Raw genomic sequence first — 13,996 nt, forward strand, 5'->3', positions numbered from 1 at the left:
GATATGGAACATCAGGGATGGCCACACGACCAATTTATGGAAAGGCCGCTTAGCTTAAATTGGGATTAAATATCCAACAAGTTGCGACTCAACCAATCCCGTGGAGTATGGTTGAGAATAAGGTGAAAGATAATTTCGATAGCAGATATGGGTGGAAGGTGTCCGGCTTCCAAAGCCTTCTCGACCCGGAAATTATGCATGAAATCATGCTTTCTCCTAAGCTGTTTAGGGAACGGGGCCTTGATACTCTTGTCTGGGCAGCTTCTGCATCGGGTTTGTTCATGACGAAATCGACGTATAAGCAGCTTCGCCATCAAGGAGAAAGGAACCTGGATGAAGATGTGTTTAGAAAATGTTGGAAGTTGTTGAAGGTATGAAAAACGATAGAAAGGGGGGGTTTGAATAGCGTTTTAAAACTTAAAACTTAACCCGTTTGAGATTTAAATAAATCTCTTCGATCACCAAAGATAAAAGTGCAGAGATAAGAGATAAGGAAAGCACACAAATGATTTTATCCTGATTCACTTAATAAATCCTTCAAGCTAATCTAGTCCACCCGTTAGGGTGATTTCTTCCTTCTTAGAATGAAGGCACCCACTAATCAGAGTTTTGTTACAACTGCACTTGCTACCTTCAAAGTGACTAACAATACACTGACTTAGCTATCACTAATATTCACTCTCTTAGTCTTCTCTAGGATCCGATCAACCTTGATCTCCTAAAGGTAAATCAAACAGCTGTTTGAAAGTTTTGGGTTTACAAATGAATGCTTCTTGAAAAGCTAATGATAAACACACTTAGTTCTATTTGAAGAAAGATTGCTAAGAAGATGTTAGAATATTGCTTGCGCGTGTACAAGTTTCTTAGGCGACATCTTTCAATCTTCAGCCTCTTTATATACTCCAAGGATTAGGGTTTGAACGTTGCATGAAAATGCTACCGTTGGAGGGCAGATCTGGGTTTTCCAGCTTCTGTTGTGGCTGAGCATGTTAGGCAAGGTCGTCAGGATAGTACACTGCTTTTGTACTTTGGATAGTGACGTGACCTTTAACCTTGTTGACTTCTAATCAGAGGGACGCTTCGTGTTGGAGCTTGTGAAGCTTGTTGATCAGAGTCAGTGGGAAGCATGGATCCTCTGACCTTTGTAACTTCTAATTCTGAACTCAGAGGAGAAGTACTTGGTCTTCAGAGCCAGCTTACTCTTGGACTTCAGAGTCTTCACTTTTAAGCTTATGGATCTTCAGAGCTTCTGGACCGTCAGAGCCTCTGGACCATCAGAGCTTCTGAACCTTCAGAGCTTCTGGACCTTCAGAGCGCCTGGGTCTTCAGAACGTCTGGTTCTTCAGAACTTCAAGTGAGCTGAATCCACATCAGAGATTTACTATCTTCAGATCTTCTGAAGCTTTTCTACTATTCAGATTGAATATAGAGATTGCGAAAGTGTTGCTTGGGTTACTCTTTAAGCAAAGTGCTTCTGATTTAAGTGAGATAAGATCAGGGTCAGGGCCTGTCATGAAAACAAACACGTTAGAGTACCATAATTGTTCATACTCAAAGGTTAACTTGTAATCATCAAAACATAGAGTTGTACTACATGATCAAAACTTGATCTTACATTTGTGTGTCCCTCATCGTGTGTAGCTTTTTGTTTGGAAACTTCTCAGCAGTGGCTTGTTAACTTACGTCGAGAGGGTGCGCCGAGGTTTGAGCATGTCTGATCAGTGCCACGTGTGTGGGGTAGCAGCCGAGATTGTGTTTCATGTGTTGCTGGACTGCCCTCATACTTCTCAATATGGTGTTGGCTCCTCAAGGGAAACTGGTTCCTAGATTTCTTTTCACTTGACTCTCCTGCTTGGGTTTTTGCTGATTTCTAGGTGAATGGAGGCACACATATAGAGAGGTCGTGGCCAGAGATTTTTGTGTTAGCTGCCTGGGATCTATGGAGACTGGGAAATGAGGCGGTTAAATAGGGGATGGTGCCTTGTGTTAAGCGCGCGTGGGCATACATGCAGGCAACGACGATCAGTGAAAGTCATAGGGAAATGGCGCAGACTCTCTTTCTGGATCTGATTTCCCTGTAGGAAACCTCTCGAGACTCTGACCAGGTGCGTGGAGGGAAACAAAGGGCTCTAGTGGAATGCTCCAGAGGTGGTCACGTGAAGCTTATTGTCAATAGAGCGGTGAAGCAGGATAGAAAGGTTGGGTGCGGCGGTGTTTTGCGAGACAACAATGGGGTTGGTTGCTGAGGTTTTGTAATAATCTGGGCTCCATTGCTGACGGAGTTGTATGGCATCTTAACAAGCTAAGTGTGCACTCTTTAGAAGCGGTTCGTTTGGTCACCTCGCACCTGGTCCCGGGTCATCCGTGTACTGATCTTTTCGGGCAGATTGCTCGCAGTCTGACCTTCCACGGAGGTATTATGTTTGGTTTTGCGCATAGAGAATGCAACACGATTGTTGATTGGTTAGCTATTGTAGCCTTGTCTTTCTTGTTCGGAGTTCACAACTTCACTCCTCCCTTTGGCGAGTGTCATCGTTTGATTCAATTGGAAGTCCAAAGCAGTTTGTCTTTTGGGCATGCTCAACCTAGTGCTTAGTTTCTCTTTCGGGGCCTAACCCCACCATGTAAACAAAAAAAAAGTGTAAAAGTATTTTAATTTTATTTTGTTAATGTTAATCCAATTGAAAAATAATTAATGTAGCGGATTATTGACTTTTTTATATATATATATATAATAAATTTAATTACATATATATAATATAAATTGATTAGAAAAATGAAGTAATGATAAATGAACGTAATCAATATGCTTATTAATTTTTGGGCCAGTAAGAAATATAGTAAAATTTTAAAAGGTATTTTATGGTGTTACTAGTATATTTAAGTAATGGTAAAGAATTTAAGGAAATTAATATGATGCATTGATTGAAAAACCATATTCATCAAGATTAACCTCCAATCTCGCCTATAAATACTACTAGTTACCACGTTCAATCTGCAACCCACCCTCTCCTGAGTCTTAAATTGTCAGTCATGGCCATGTCTTCCTATTTGGTTCCTCTGGCCATTATCGTGGTTCTTTTTGTTCAAACCGTGTCAGCTGGTAATGGTATTGACCCAAATTGGTATGATGCTCGTGCAACCTTTTATGGGGACATGGGTGGTAAAGGAACCATGCGTAAGTATACAACTTTCCCTTTGATTTCTTTCTCTTAAATATCATGATTATGCATTCTAATCAAGTATTCCTTCTGTTTCAATATAAGTGTCCACTTAGAGAAGATGCACATATATTAAGAAATGTAATTAATTTTGCTAATTTCTTAAAACATATCATTTGTTTCTCTATTTTACCCTGTACAATGTACTTTTATTTCTCCTCATTTATTCTTCTCATAGGGGTATTATATGTAAAAACTTCAATTAATACTCCATTGAAATTCTAAGTGGACAGTTATTGTGAAATAATTTTTTTTTTCTCTAAATGAACAGTTATTATGAAACGGAGAAAGTACGAGTTATTTTGATGATTAGTCACGCAGCGTTTATCTTTGTTTATTTCTAAAAATAATCTTTTATTTTCATAAAAGTAACTACTTATGTATTTTTAGAACTATTTATGTATACTTTTGATAAAAATATATTTTTTTAATTTTTTAAGCTATTCATAGTAGTTTTTTAAATAATAAAATATTTATTGTGGATTTCTAAAGTGAAAGGTAATTTTATATTTGAAAACAAACTAAATCAATTTGTCCCTGAATGATAGTTCAAGTGGTAATCGATATGGGACATATGGGTTGAGATGAGTAAGGTCCAAGATCAATCCCTGGAGGATGCAATTTATCGTCCCAATGTAAAAAAAAAATCAATTTCTGCTTTTCAAAAAAGTTCTAAATAAAATAATTTTTTATTCAACTTTAAAATCACTTAATTATTTTTTATTTTAGATTTTCTCTTGTAAAAAATAATTCATTATTTAATTTTTTTCACTTGACACAAACAAGTATCAAAGGTGTATCTTCATATTTTACATACATAGTTATTTCATTGTTTTTATCTGGTTGACATGCAGAGGGTGCTTGTGGTTATGGTGATCTCTTCAAAGAAGGATATGGGCTTAATACTGCAGCCCTAAGCACAGCACTATTTAACCATGGACTCACTTGCGGTGCGTGTTTTGAGATTAAGTGTGTCAATTCCCCTAATTGCATAAAGGGTGTAGGCACAATCAAAATTACAGCAACAAATTTTTGTCCTCCAAATTACAGCAAGACCGTTGACATTTGGTGCAACCCACCACAAAAGCACTTTGACTTCACCATGAAAATGTTCACCACAATTGCATTATACAAAGCTGGAGTTATCCCTGTTCAATATCGTCGTGTTCCATGCATTAAAGTTGGGGGTGTCAAGTTTGAGATTAAAGGGAACCCTTACTTTTTCATGGTTTTGGTGTACAATGTTGCAAATGCTGGTGATGTTTCTAGCATGAGTGTCAAAGGTTCCAACACTGGATGGCTTCAAATGGCACACAATTGGGGACAAAATTGGGATGTAGGAACTAAATTGGTAGGACAAGCCTTGTCATTTAGGGTGACTACCAGTGATGGTAAAACCTTAGACTTTGTTAATGTTGCCCCTCCCCAATGGCAATTTGGACAGACCTATCAGTCCAACATAAATTTTTGGCTTAAATACTCTAGGGGTCCCTGAAATTGTACCCCGTATCAAAATAAGTCCCTGAAATTTTTTTTTCCGATTCCGGATCCCTGGAATTGTTTTTTTAATCAGAATAAGTCCCTACACATGTTTTTAGCCTATCTGGCAGATTTTTTGCTGACTCAACATTTACACATGGCTTTTTCATTTATTTTAAATACACATGGAATAAAAATAAAAAAAATTAATTAAATTTAAATCTAATTAACCTATCTACCTAAATCTAATTAAACCTAATTCCCAAAATCCCTAAATTAAAACCACTAACCAAAATTCCCAAACCAAACCAAAATCCCTAAAATCAATCTTTTCACACAAAAATACTCTGGCCACCTGCACAGAGCAACAACCTCACCACGAAACTGCCATAAAAGAGCATCTCTGCCAAGAGAAACACAGAATGTGAGATCGAGAGAGAAGAATGAAACAGAGATTGCGTGAGACACACAGTATGAGATCGAGAGAGAGTGAACAAAGACAAGCAGCGGCGGTGCGATTGGTCGCGTGGCTAAGGCTGTAACAGCAAGGAGCGACGACACTCATAGATTCTCTCTCGCTCTCAATGGCTGAAAGTTGGTTGCCGCTCTCTCTTGCTCTCCCTCGTTCTCTCTCAGTCTCCCAATTCAAAGCCAAATCTCAACCATCCAAACAAATCTCTGTTTTGCCTCAACAGATCTGATAGGAATTGATTCGATTTCAGATTTCGTTCATGTTGAAGATTTAGGGTTTCAGAAATTGGGGAAGTGGGAAAGAAGAAGATGAAGGAGGAGGAAGAAGTTGTGTTGTGTTTGTAGTGGGAGGTGCGGTGGAAGATGAAAACTAGAAAAGAGAGGGGTTTGAGAAGAGAGTGGTGGGGGTGATGGGCATCTGGAGATGGAGATGGAGATGAAGAGTGGAGAGAGAATCAGAGAACCCAACGCTAGTTTGTTTGTCTTCTGGTTTTTCATTCTCAATTCAACTATACTTGTGCTTGCATATGTTTGGTCCTAGGATTGTGTGTGAAAAGATTGACTTTGTTTGAGAATTAATGATTTCTGGGATTTTTTCAGAATTCATGAAGAAGATGAAGTTCATAAGAGGAGGTGATGAACATGATTAATTTCTGGGGATTCTGGGAATTAGGTTAATTAGATTTAGGTAGATAGCTTAATTAGATTTAAATTTAATTTTTTTTTATTCCATGTGTATTTAAAATAAATGAAAAAGCCACGTGTAAATGTTGAGTCAGCAAAAAATCTGCCAGATAGGCTAAAAACATGTGTAGGGACTTATTCTGATTAAAAAAACAATTCCAGGGATCCGGAATCGGAATTTTTTTTTCAGGGACTTATTTTGATACGGGGTACAATTTCAGGGACCCCTAGAGTATTTAAGCCTAAATTTTTAGATATATTTATTTAGTTGAGAATGACATTTGATCAAAATTAAGTCTGTAATTTCAAATTTTCATTTATATATTTTTCATTAGAGTAGTTTACTTTCCAATGGTGAGCCAGCTCTTTTACAGCAAGTTGTTATGATGTTGTGGGCAATATGGAAGCAACGAAATGATGTGGTCTTTAAGGATGTGAGGTCAAGTCTAGAGGCTACAGTTGATATGGCTATGGGGTGCTGCACGATTGGATGGCGGTGCAGGAGAAACAAGATTTGAGCGATGGAGGACAGGTTGATGATGGAGCACATGAGGTGATTAAATGGAAAAGACCAGAACCAAGGTCTCTTAAGATGAATGTTGATGCAGGGTGGACAAGGGCAAACGGGCAAGGATATGGCCTGGTGGTTCGTGACCATGAGGGGGAGTGCTTATTTGCATCAGTTAGCTTCTCCCCATACCGGTTGAGTCCGTTACTCGCAGAAGCGATGGGACTACGGTGGGCACTGGCTGAAGCGTTGCGCATGGAAATGGATGCTGTGATTGTGGAACTAGACTCAACAGAAGTTATTTCATGTTTGGTAGGTAGAAAGTGTGTGGCTAACTTAGAACCTATTATTCAAGATTGTAGGGACCTTGCTGTTAAGTTTATTTCATTCAGTATTATTCACACTAAGAGGGAAGGAAATAGAGTAGCACATAAACTAGCTTCTGATATGTAAATAAGTAACACAAGAAAGGGGGGGTTTGAATTGTGTTCTTAAAAATTACTTGTTAAAACTTTAGTTCATGAAAAGAAGATAAGTTCTTAAGAAAATTGTTCTGGTGACTTTTCAAAAACTGTTTAGTGCAGCGGAAGTAAGTAAATGAAGCAGAACGATCAGCACACAGGAATTTATACTGGTTCACCCTAAACGATTGGGCTACGTCCAGTACTTGGCCACCACCAAGATTTTCACTAGCAAGTATCAAGGACTTCTCCAATACAAGTATTAGACAGGACTTCTCCAAGTATTATCACGGACTTCTCCAAGTATTGTACAGGACTCCTCCTAGTATTATCACGGACTTCTCCAAGTATTGTACAGGACTCCTCCTAGTATTATCACGGACTTCTCAAAGTATTGTACATGACTCCTCCCACAATCAACAAGATTGTTTGGCTCTACAAGAAATCTCTTCTCAAAAGAGTTGGTGTAGACAATTTATGGCACTGGAACTCTCAGGTGTTTTGGGTTCTGAAAGGACGTTGGAACACACAGGAGTTCAGAATCTAAGAGAGAAGTAAGAGAAGAGGTTTGACTCTTTTAAGGTTTGGTATTCTCTCTTGATTTAGCAGAGGTATGAGATCGGATTTGACTCTTAGGAAATCTGCTGTGAGCTTTTAATGCTTTGAAGAATGTTTTGATTAACTGCTCTGAGTTCTTTCTTTTCTTGCAATAAATTTTTCTCTTCTTCTTCTTCAATCTTCAGATATGTCCTTTATATATGATCTTGCTAGTTGTGTAGCCGTTGAGACACAAAATCTGGCCGTTGTTTGTAGCCGTTGTGAGTGTCATCTAACCATTGATTCAAATCTCCGGTTGGTAGCTTCATTAAATGCATGCTGCTGTTCAAAGCTATCCTTTAGCCAAAAAGGTGTACTTTGTCAGCTAGTAGGTGGTGATAGCTTTGGGCTACTTTGCAGAAGAGAGACATTTTGGAAAAGTGATGTTGACGTGTTGTCCTTTTTCCTCTTCATTGGTCATCGAGACTTCTCTCTTCAAAAGTAAATCAGTTTGCACGTGACCAGATTAGTTTCCTTCTGACTAAAGCATGGGGCAAATAGTTGAGATACAATTTTGACTTTCCCGCTCAAAGGCATCTTCTGAAATTCTGAGGTATGACGTGGCATGAAACGATACAGAATAAGTGTCTTCCTTGTTTACTGGACGATGCGGTCATATCTTGCGTAGACTTCTTTTTCCTTATAAGGCTTAGACATATTTGTTGAAGCATGCGACCTTATAATATATATTTCCTGAAAAATGTCATTAACATCTGGAATTAGATTTTAGTAGAGAAAAGTATTTATAAAAATTGTTAGGATCAAAATAAGATTGAAACACGTTGTAACACGTTTGAACTTAACAATCTCCCCCTTTTTGATAATGACAATTTTTATTGAAAAGGATAATGATCAAGAGTAAAAAGAATTTATGCTCCCCCTAAATTGGGTAAGATAAATGTTAAAAACAACTTATTCAAAACATATTACTCCCCCTGAGTTGTATAAAACTTTGGTGTTAGGTTAAGGAAACAACCTTGAACTTGATCTTAACTTTTCTATAATTCCTAATTCCTATTTTCTCCCCCTTTGGCATTATTAAAAAGAAAGGGAAAAGAATGTAGTAGAGAGGTATAATATGCATAGTAAACATGGCAAACGTTAGTTATAAAACGATAAGCATGATGGAACGATAAAATATGCATAATCAGTGAACAATTGTCTGAAAACATAAAAGTAAATGCGAATTGTTCAGGATAGAGAGTTGGCCATTAGCCAAAGCGTGTCAGCAGCTGATCGATTTTCTGGGCAAGAGTCATGAACTGCTGGTTGATGTGGTCACGGTGGTCTTCAAAGTCTTCTCTGGTGACAAATTGAGTCGCCAAGACTTGAGCACTTGAGCTTCCACCTTCAGTCTTGAAATCAGCTTGAAGTCCCTAAGATTCATCTTCTTCTTTTCCATCAGCAGAACTGTTCAGTTGTGACTCTGTATCTTCTGCTTCTTCAAGCATCTTCTCCTTTCCTTTGTCAGCGTTGGCTTTCTTAGAATGAGAAACAACTTCAGGAATGTGAGTGGGTAGGAGTACAAACACCCAAGTTCCAAATTTCAGTGAGAGCGCGGAGGTCCGATTCATGAGAGAATATGGCAGAGTACCAACATATCCCTCAGAGACACTCAATTTCCAGAACTCTGGATCAGGAACTTTGCAAGCGTGAAGTTGGAACAAGTAGTTGTCACCCTCTTGTCGTTTTCATGTGGCGGTGAGCTGATTACTTGAAGACTTGTCAATCTTTCTTGCCAGAAGGTTCAGGTAGCTTTTGAACGATCCCTTGGTAGTCCTCAAGGTGCGTCTGCGTTGGATAGCAGAGGACACTTGCGTCTGAAGGCGCCTCTTTCTTGCTTGAGAAAAATAGAGAACAGTACCGGATCTGCTTGCCTTCTTAGTGCTTGCTTCCGTGAACGGTTTGAGAGTAGAAGTCATATGCTCATCAGCAATCAATGACTTAGGCAAAGATTGAGCAAGTTGGAATGCAGAGGCATTCTCTTGTGCAACGACAGTTTGGTCAGTGATGAAAGCAGTGTTCATGGTAGAGTTTGGTTGAGATGTGAGTGGTTCATTTGTTGTTTCAGTCAAGGGTTCATTGAGGTTTGTGTTTGGTGGGAGTTTTGGCAGTGGTTCAGTGTGGTGTTGTGAATGTGTTGGAGAGGAGTGTGGTGTTTGAGTATTGTCAACAAACAGTGAATCCAGAAATTCTTTGTTGGACATTTCAGAAGGAATTTCTTGATAAGGTAAGAGAGAGTTTGCTAACCTTGTGTGAAGGACAATGTCCTCATCAAAGAAGGGCTCCTCAGGTTCAGCAGAGAGAATCTTTCTTTTCTGATATGCAGGTTGTGGTTCAACAGTAACTTGAGGTTCTTCAAATTGCTTCCTCAATCTCTTTAGCTTTTTGGGTTCAGCCTTCTTGACAGGCGGAGAACCTTTTCCTGATCTGGTTCTTGAAGCGATGGGGTTGGATTGAGACTGCAATGGTTCACCATTCTTCACAATCTTGATTCGAACAGACTGTTCTTCCTCGTCCTCAGGGAACGGTGCGATGCGGAGAGATGCAGGAACAGTTCTCTTGGACGGTTCCTTCTTTGACACATCGGACAGTTCTGTCAGATTTTTCTTCCTTGTCTGGACAGTCTGTTCAGCAGATACCTTTTCTTTTCCTTTGGTGGTTTTCCTTGTTCTGGGCAAGAATTCTTCAGGAACTTCAGAGGCATCAAAGGGAATGTTCATTTTGCTCACATCTCCCAGCCTGATCGGTGAAGGAAAGATCACATCTTCATTCAAGCGATCCTCTGATTCCAGAAACTCTTTGATAATACCTTTCTTTTCGAAAATGACGGTCAGCAGCGAGCCAAAAGGAAGGTATCCTTGGCTTTTCTCCAGATAGTTGATCAAGTAGTTCCACATCAAGTGTGCAGGGTTAATTTTCACTCTTTTCAAGATCTTGTACAATGCGTACCTTGCATGCGCATTTACATAATTTCTTGCACCATCCTTTGGTAAGACAACCTTGCTAATCACAGCATTGTTGAACTTTACATCATCAATGAGATTGCCCACTTCCACAGTCAGTGGTTCCTCTTGGTTCTTCCAAATGCACTTCCAGTCATCAACTTTTGCAAACCAATTTGGGGAATATTTTTCACCAACTTCCAACTTCACATTCAGTGCTTCAGCCATGTCGTTGAGAGTCACTGAGATGATCTTGTCATTTACTTTGGACTTAATGACTTGTCTGTGATTTATCACAACGGCACAGTCATAAAATTCCTTTACCAAAGGCACATACACTTCGCGCTGAGCCATGGTGTACACCGTCTCCCAGTCCTGATGAAGTAAGTCTGCAAGCCCAGCCATCTTCACGAAGGCAAACACCTTCAGATCAAAGTACCTTGGGGACACAAGAGAGTTGTCACCCAGTTTCTCAGTTTTCACGGCTCCAACCTCCTTGAGTTGAACAGAGCGTTGGCGGTTGATCCTCTCTGATCTCCTCTGGATGATCTCCATTTCTTCAGCAGAGTAAGGTGTTTTACCACCTTTCTTGGAGCCTTAGATTTGGAAGGGGCTTTGGAAGAGGTAGCAAGAACTCCGGCCATTTGGGAATGAGAGGAAGTTTCAGAGGAGGCTTAGGGTTTCTTTACTTGGAAGAGAGAGAGAGTAAGTGTCAAATGAAGTGAGGTGAAAGAGAGAGAAGGAAATCTTTTGGATATATTTGATTTGGAATAAGGAATGGCAGTTTTGGGTGGTGTGCAGATGGCGGTTTTCTTTTCATGAGAGAGAAACTATTAAACAATTGAGCAGTTGAGACCACGCGCGTTAAAAGTAAGAGAGATAACTGCTTCGCATTTAATGTGATGAGACCTTTCAAAGTTCACTGTTGTACCACGTGCAGGAGTAATGATGCTTGAACTAAACAATGTCTTTGCCAGCTGTTAACCAAACGATATAGATTTCCTGAGAGCAACTTCATTGAACAGAGAGTTGTTGAACGATTTGATCTACTGGTTGAACAGTGAGGAGACAGAATAGTGCGGATGTTCTTCGAAGAACGAAACCTGCAAAATAGAAGCCTTTGTTTCCATACCTTTTATTGAGCATAGTGCATATTTATCCTTGTTCTTAGATCTGAGAATCTGCCTTCTAAAAGAGGTTTCGTGAGTATGTCAGCAAGTTGATCTTCTGTGTGTATATGAGATATATCAATGTTTCCCTTTGCCACAAGGTCTCTAATGAAATGATGTTTGATCTCAATGTGCTTTGTTCTTGAATGCTGAACTGGGTTCTTGGCAATATTGATAGCACTTGTGTTATCACATAAAAGAGGTATCTTGTTTTCATGAATGTTGTAATCCTCAAGTTGATGCTTTATCCATAGGAGTTGTGTACAACAAGAGCTTGCTGCCACATATTCAGCTTCAGCAGTGGATAAGGAAATAGTGCTTTGACGTTTACTTGTCCAGGATACTAAACAGTTTCCCAGAAAGTGACATCCTCCACTAGTGCTTTTCCGTTCAACTCGATCACCAGCATAATCCGCATCACAAAATCCTTTCAACCTGAAATCTTCACCTTTCTCATATAATAGACCAAGATTAGCAGTACCAATTAAATATCTAAAGATTCGCTTAACAGCACTAAGATGAGATTGCTGTGGGTTTACCTGAAACCTTGCACATAGACAAACACTAAACATTATGTCTGGTCTGCTGGACGTTAAATAAAGAAGTGAACCAATCATCCCTCTGTACGATGTTGGGTCAACTGGTGAGCTTTCATCACTTTTGTCCAGAACAGTGTTGGGATACATAGGAGTACTCATCTCATTTGACTTGTGCATGTTGTATTTCTTGAGCATATCCTTTATGTACTTGGACTGATGTATGAAGATCTTGTCTTTCTCTTGCTTGATTTGAAGTCCCAGAAAGAATTTCAGTTCTCCCATCATACTCATTTCAAATTCACTTTGCATGAGAGTAGAAAATTCTTTACACAGTTTATCGCTAGTTGCACCGAAGATGATATCATCAACATACAGTTGTACAAGGATGTAGTCGTCCTTCAATTGCTTCCTGAAGAGGGTGTTGTCAATCTTTCCTCTTGAAAAACCATTCATCATGAGAAAGTTGCTTAGACGATCATACCAAGCCCTTGGGGCTTGTTTTAAACCGTACAGAGCTTTCTTCAACCTGTACACGTAGTCTGGAGTGGATGGTTCTTCAAAGCCTGGAGGTTGCTTCACATAGACTTCCTCTTCAATTACTCCGTTTAGAAAGGCGCTTTTGACATCCATTTGATATAGCTTGATGGAATGTTGACATGCAAAAGCTAGGAGTATCCTTATTGCTTCAATTCTTGCAACTGGTGCGAACGTTTCAGTGTAGTCAATTCCTTCTTGTTGGTTGTAACCTTGTGCTACTAGTCTCGCTTTGTTTCTAGTGACTTTCCCGTTTTCATCCATCTTGTTTCTGAAGACCCATTTAGTACCAATGATAGATTTTCCAGTTGGTCTTGGAACTAGGGTCCATACTTGACTTCTTTCAAATTGATTTAGTTCTTCTTGCATAGCCAGAATCCATCCTTCATCTTGTAGAGCCTCTTCAATGTTCTTTGGTTCAATCTCTGAGATGAATGCGCTGTTTGATTCTTCTCTGAATGCTGATCTGGTCTTTACTCTTTCTGATACACTTCCAATGATTTGCTCTGGTGGATGATCACTTCTGTACTTCCACTCCTTTGGAAGTGAGATTCCGCTTGAAGTCATGACTTGGTCAGACTGTTCAGGAATAGTACCAAGAGGTGACGGAGATTGATCTTCATGAACTGATTCTGATGGTTGAGCTCTTGTTGTGTCGTCATCTGCTTCATCATGATCTGATAGGTCTAGATTGAGAAAATCTCTTTCTAAACGGTCAACGGCCTTGATTGAACTATCATCGAACTTGACATTGATAGATTCTTCAACAACTTTTGTTCTTGAGTTGTAAACTCTATAGGCTTTGGAGTGAGAAGAATATCCAAGGAGAATTCCTTGATCAGACTTATTGTCAAATTTTCCGATGTTGTCCTTGGTGTTGAGAATGTAACACTTGCATCCAAATGGATGAAAGTACGATACAGTTGGCTTTCTATCTTTCCATAGTTCATATGGAGTCTTTTTCAACATGGGTCGCATAGATATTCTATTCTGAATGTAGCATGCAGTTTCAATAGCTTCAGCCCAGAAATACTTTGGTAGGGAAGTTTCACTGAGCATTGTCCTTGCCATTTCTTGAAGTGATCTGTTCTTCCGTTCAGCTACACCGTTTTGCTGTGGTGTCCTTGGAGCTGAGAACTGATGGCTGATACCTTCTTGTGCACAGAATTTTTCAAAATCTTCATTCACAAACTCTCCTCCTCTGTCACTGCGAATGGCTGTGATGCAGTAGCCCTTTTCATTTTGAACTCTTTTACTGAAGATCTTGAATGCTTGGAATGTTTCATCCTTGCTTCTTAGGAAGTAGACCCAACAGAATCTTGTGTAGTCATCGATAATGACAAAACAAAATCTTTTTCCAGAAACCCTAGCTACCCTAGTGGGACCAA

The 13,996-nt window shown here is 39.4% G+C and overlaps 2 protein-coding genes across 2 annotated transcripts; both read left to right on the forward strand.

Annotated features, from left to right (window-relative positions):
- Window positions 1-3,026: 3,026 nt before the first annotated feature.
- LOC130732357 (expansin-A23-like) lies at window positions 3,027-4,988 on the forward strand. The gene is made up of 2 exons (XM_057584422.1): window positions 3,027-3,178; window positions 4,076-4,988. The coding sequence occupies exons 1-2, from the start codon at window positions 3,034-3,036 to the stop codon at window positions 4,714-4,716; spliced, it is 786 nt and encodes a 261-aa protein (XP_057440405.1). The 5' UTR covers window positions 3,027-3,033; the 3' UTR covers window positions 4,717-4,988.
- A 1,357-nt stretch (window positions 4,989-6,345) lies between these two features.
- On the forward strand, window positions 6,346-6,816 carry LOC130715918 (uncharacterized). The gene has a single exon (XM_057566077.1). It carries the CDS (start codon window positions 6,346-6,348, stop codon window positions 6,814-6,816), a length of 471 nt encoding a protein of 156 aa, XP_057422060.1.
- Window positions 6,817-13,996: the final 7,180 nt, after the last annotated feature.

This window comes from Lotus japonicus, chromosome 1 (assembly GCF_012489685.1).
Source record: "Lotus japonicus ecotype B-129 chromosome 1, LjGifu_v1.2".
In the NCBI taxonomy this organism is placed as follows: Eukaryota; Viridiplantae; Streptophyta; class Magnoliopsida; order Fabales; family Fabaceae; genus Lotus; species Lotus japonicus.

What these genes read in the sequence shown, in the direction of transcription:
- LOC130715918 (XM_057566077.1), top strand. Translation starts at nt 6,346, where the DNA reads ATGGCGGTGCAGGAGAAACAAGATTTGAGCGATGGAGGACAGGTTGAT.
- LOC130732357 (XM_057584422.1), top strand. Translation starts at nt 3,034, where the DNA reads ATGGCCATGTCTTCCTATTTGGTTCCTCTGGCCATTATCGTGGTTCTT. An exon ending in GGGTGGTAAAGGAACCATGC is followed by an intron (nt 3,179 to 4,075) that starts GTAAGTATACAA and finishes GTTGACATGCAG; the next exon opens with AGGGTGCTTGTGGTTATGGT.